The sequence below is a fragment of the Echinops telfairi genome, unplaced genomic scaffold (genome assembly GCF_000313985.2).
Source record: "Echinops telfairi isolate 266 unplaced genomic scaffold, ASM31398v2 ScPeMD7_2010;HRSCAF=2546, whole genome shotgun sequence".
In the NCBI taxonomy this organism is placed as follows: Eukaryota; Metazoa; Chordata; class Mammalia; order Afrosoricida; family Tenrecidae; genus Echinops; species Echinops telfairi.
This window is the reverse complement of record NW_022105908.1, coordinates 8,881,414-8,886,487: the sequence shown is the minus strand read 5'-3', so window position 1 is coordinate 8,886,487 and position 5,074 is coordinate 8,881,414. Positions and strand designations below refer to the sequence as shown.

The 5,074-nt window shown below is 52.2% G+C and overlaps 1 protein-coding gene across 1 annotated transcript in view; it reads right to left on the bottom strand.

Annotated features, from left to right (window-relative positions):
- Positions 1-5,074, bottom strand: part of GRID1 (glutamate ionotropic receptor delta type subunit 1) — a 902,002-nt gene that overhangs the window by 618,528 nt on the left and 278,400 nt on the right. Inside the window, exon 4 of the mRNA XM_013006314.2 lies at positions 2,395-2,600. Coding sequence (XP_012861768.1) covers positions 2,395-2,600 — 206 coding nt within the window. The remainder of the gene's footprint in view (positions 1-2,394; positions 2,601-5,074) is intronic.

Genomic DNA, 5,074 nt, shown 5'->3' with positions numbered 1-5,074 from the left:
GACATATGGGCTAGTATCAGACTTATGGACTTGATCTGGACTGGGCTGGGATGTTTTCTTAATGTACAATTACTCTTTGATATAAAGTTCTCTCTTACACATATATGAATCTCCCAAGATTGGTTTCTCTAGTCTACCCAAACACAGGCTTCAACAGAGCATTCAAGCTACAACTCTCCAATGAACCGCGCACAGCTGGTTTTCACCCATCCCAGTAACTGCAAAATGCTGGGCTCCCTCCATCGTCACCCCAGCCACGTACAAGGAAGGGGCTCTGTAGAGGATCAAACAGGGACTCAAATCACGTCCGCCCTGGCTGCTGTTTGCATGGCCTGGCCTTAAGCATAGCAATTAACTTCAGCTTTGGTTTCCTTAACTCGAAGTGTGAAGGTCAGAGAACGCACATGAAAGGCCAGGACCCTCGTAATCCCCCCAAATCGTGCTTCCTCTCCGACCTGATGGCTGGCCCAGAGCTCAAGAATCTCCCAGCAAGAACTGATGCAGAGAAGCAAAGGTAATTTCCAAACCCCAGCCCCATCCTTCCCCACAGCCTCTGCCACCACTCACAGTCTTGTCCCTCTTGGCCCTTATAGGTGCCCTATCCAAAGGCATCCTCAGATCTGTAGCACCCAGCAGAAAGCAAAAGCTCTCCAAATGCAGCTTGAGCAAACAGGTAGGCAAGGGGCCAGAGCCTGCTCAAGTGTATCCAGCACTGCAGGAGTTTGCATAGTTAATCACTTGGAAATAATATCTTTAGGCTACCAGTCTTGGCGAGGTCTAAATCCTTACAAGGTCTAGAAACAGCGACGGGGGCTGAATCCATACAGAAGGAAACGGCATGAGCCTGCCCAGGGAAAGGAGACCGGGCATGCTTTCTGAGATGCCAGCTGTCACCCTCTGTGGAGCTGTCGGCTCCTTCATCCCTATTCCATCGAGGAAGAAAGGAGGAGGGGGACATTTCCCAAGGACAGACCACTAGTTAGTGTAAGAACTGGGGCCTGACTCCAAAGCGAGTGAATTCCAAAGCCAATTGTCTTTCCACTGCCAAGCTTAACAGCCAGACAGAGGGAAACAGGAAAGAAAACTCCGAGAGGAGGCAAAGCATTGGGGAGCGGAGAAGGGGGCAGGCTGGGGGTAGCCTTACCGCCCCCACCCCTGGGACAGGTGCAGGTCGGCGGGGGAGGGGTTCGGAACGGAAAAGCAGCCCTGCAATCAGATGTTTGCAACAGCTCTGCTGGGAACATTCTGGGAAAGGCAGAACACATTAGTGGCACTCATCCTGGGCTGCCCATTATTGGACTAAATCATGCCACACAGGGAAACTTGTTCTGGTGCAAATGCCAAGAGCCAACGGGACATCACAGCCCGCTGACCACTAGCGCCATCCAGGGTCTGATTAGTCAAGAGCACTCGAGCTGTCCGTCAAAGGCACTAAATTAGCCATTCCGAATTTCACATTCTCTGGCAGGGGACTCCATGCTGGGTCATGATGCGTGCGGCAGCATTTTGAGTCATAATTAATTACAAGGGAACACAAAATCAGACAGCGGAGGACATCACAGCGAATCAGGCCCACTCTGCCTTTTATCACTCCTACTTTCCATCAGAGTCAACAAGGAGGCCAGGAGTAGGTGGGCGAGCTGTGTAGGGGCATTCAGGCACTCTGTGAACCTTCAGCCCACCCCTGACCTCAGGCCCAGCCCACCTTTTACAGCCAACCCACGCCAGAAAGACCCCCACCAACCCACCAGAAAGACCCCCCCAACCCAGCATTGCCCCTCACCGCCATGTGACCGCCACGCTGTTGCCAACCAGCCACTTCATAGAGCACACACAGCTAGTTGTCTGTTTCCAAATTGAGGAATTATGTGTTCAGTGGGTGGGGGCTGCTTCACTAGAATTCCCTACCCCTGGGGTTTTTGTATTTTTTTACAACCTCACTGATGAGCCCAGGGACCAAAGGAAGAAGCAGCACACCCTTTATGTATCACCTGGCAATACACAGTACTGGCAGCAAACACGTTGAGCAGGTCCTAACGAATCCAAAGTCAGGTCTGCCCACCTCTGCAGAGAGCAAGAAATGCACTTTATCCCTAAAGGCTCGCACCTGTCGGCAAAGAGAAGGGAATGAACAGCAGAGGGGGGAAAGAGGGTGCTGAACGTTGCTTCAGAAAGCCAAGCAGTGATGTATGAAAGGTCTCCCTCCAGCTGCCATGACCTTCTGGGGCTCGGTGGGCCTTGACCACCAGCCCAGGACCAACAGGAGCAGACGTTAGGCCCTCTTTTGAAGTCGAGCGTGACTCCCCATCCACTCCAGGAAATTGCATCGCGGCGCGGCTGAGCCATCCCTATGCAGAGCGCTGGCCTCCAGCCAAGCAGCACCGGCTGACCTACCTCATTGATGAACGCATGAGCCCCCTGGGGACTGAGCAGCAGGATGGCGCGACGCAGCGTGTCCCGGTAACGGTTCAGCTCCTCAGTCTTCATAGTGGTGAAGAGGCTGGTGAACACGTGACTGATGTTCTTTTCCACCTTCTGTAGAGAGACGTCAAGGCCCAGCCGTGAGGCCTGGTCCAGGAAGCTTTGGAGCCCACGGATATCTGAGCAGGGAAAGAGGAGAAAGAAAAGATAGTCATGTATCCTGGGGAGGGTCTCTCATCGACTCATAAGGCCCACAGCCTGGCAAGTCCCCCCAGGAGAGGGAGGACAACCAGAGCCGGGGCAGGAGCTGGGGCACCAGGACGGGTTCAGAGTTCAAGTTTGCCTCCATGATTCACTGATCACAGAGTCCCTGTACCCCTCAACAGCAACCAACCCATGGGTGTCTCCCATGATGGGGAGCCCATTCTGCTGTCCCCTAGTCCTATGGCCAGAATGTGCTCCTCTTTCTGAGCTGTTTTCTTCTCTGCCTCTCCATCCAATATGCCCATTCTTTTTTTTTTTTTAATCATTTTATTGGGGACTCGTACAACTCATAATACTCCATCCATCCATCCATTGTGTCAAGCACATTGGTACATATGTTGCCATCATCATTCTCAAAACATCTGCTTTCTACTTGAGCCCTTGGTATCAGTTCCTCATTTTCCCCCTCCCTCCTCGCTCCCCCCTCCCCCATGAACCCTTGATAATTTAGAAATTAATATTATTTTGTCATATCTTACACCATCCGATGTCTTCCTTCACCCACTTCTCTGCTGTCCATCCCCTAGGGAGGAGGTTATATGTAGATCCTTGTAATGTGTTCCCCCTTTCGCCCTTACCTTCCCTCCACCTCCTGGTATCAACGCTCTCACCACTGGTCCTAAGGGGTTCATCTGTCCTGGATTCGCTCTGTTTCCAGTTCCTATCTGTACCAGTGTACATCCTCTGATCTAACCAGATTTGTAAGGTAGAACTGGGATCATGATATTGGGGGGAAAGAAGCATTCAAGAAATAGAGAAAAATTGTATATTTCATCATTGCTACACTGCACCCTGACTGGCTCATCTCCTCTCCACAGCCCTTCTGCAAGGGGATGTCCAATTTCCCACAGATGGGCCCTAGGTCCCCACTCCACACTCTCCCTCATTCACAATGATTTATATATATATTGGTCTTTGATGCCCATTCTTTACAATCGATCCTCAGGGTCAGCTGAGCTGGTGGGCCCTGACTTGGGCCCCATTCCCTGCAACTTCCTCCGTTTCCCTCTCAATGGTAAGTTGAGGCTGCATTCTGCCTTAGTCTAACCTGGCCCAGGCCCAGGGCACAGAGCAGCTGTATCCTTTGATGATGCTCATTCCCTGTGCCCTTGCGCCCCATTCCTGAGGCCCGGGATCATGTCTTATCCTGAGGCCCGGGATCATGTCTTATCCGGAGATGTAGGTTCCCACCACAGACATGGCACCCTGGTCTTCCTGGATAAAACATTCCTCCCCTGGTCACTGTGTGGGTGTCTCTCACTCCAGGACATGTGGCCCAGGCTTAGCCAACCAGAGCATCACCTCCTGAGTCACTCAGAGGTGAGCAGATGGCCCAGGGGGCCCAGGGGGACTCAGTCCTGGGACTCTGCTGAAGCACCTGGCAGAGAGGTCTCTTCTTGCCCCTGTTGTTGCCAGGAGAACAGGAAGCAAGCCGAAGACTGGAGAGGAGGGTGGAAGGTGGGCTGAATCCCCAGGGGATGTTGTGCAAGGGAGCCTGGAGCCTGACAGAGGTAGTGCAAATCTTAAAAGGGGAGATTTTTTGAACCAGGGTCCAAATCTTTTCTCAGCAGCCCTGTCTAAGCCATCTGGCTTCCCCCAAGGAAGATCTGCCAAGGACCAGGGCCAGTGCAAAAGAGAAGGTCCTGATGGGCTCGCTGGAGCCTCTAGGCCAGCACTGACTACAGTCTGTTGCTCCCAGATTTTCAGTTCCACAAGTCAGTCAACTCTCCTTCGTGCTTAAGCCAACTCAAGTTGAAGTTCTGACCCTGCAGCCAGAAGTCTCAACCAATATGGCGTATTTTCAAAGCCTAGGGTGGTTCCTTAGCATGGCCCATCCCTATATCCCACCTCCCCAAGACAAGGGTCACCCTTCCCAATCTCCTGTAGCTGGGCTCCCAGACTAGAGACAAGCCTTCCAAGGGCAGTGCTGGGCTACCCAGTGCACAGCCCCCTACCGGCACACCCAGGTCCATCCAGTCACCGAGAATCAAGTCAAAGAGAACGCTGTTCCGCCAGACTGTGGTGTCCCATCTAGTCTGTCTCCCCTAGTTCTGCTCCTTATCTGTTACATGAATTGAATTGGGTCTCCCAGAAATTCAAGTCTGTATTGGAATCTGAATCCTTTGGAAGTCATCTCAATGGGGTTGGGAATTTTTGTTGATGTGAATGCGGCCACATCAGGGAAGGCTGGTCAATGCTGAGAGACTAAAATGAGCACACTAGACACAGCGCTAAGCACCAGTGAGGGAAGGGGCAGACCACCAAGGGACAAAGGGGCAGTCGCATCATCCCCTAGACCCAACAGAGAAGTAACTGTCCCTGGAACTGTGCCTTGAAGACAGACCTCCAGCTTCCTGAACTGTGAGAAAATACATTCTCAGCACTAAAG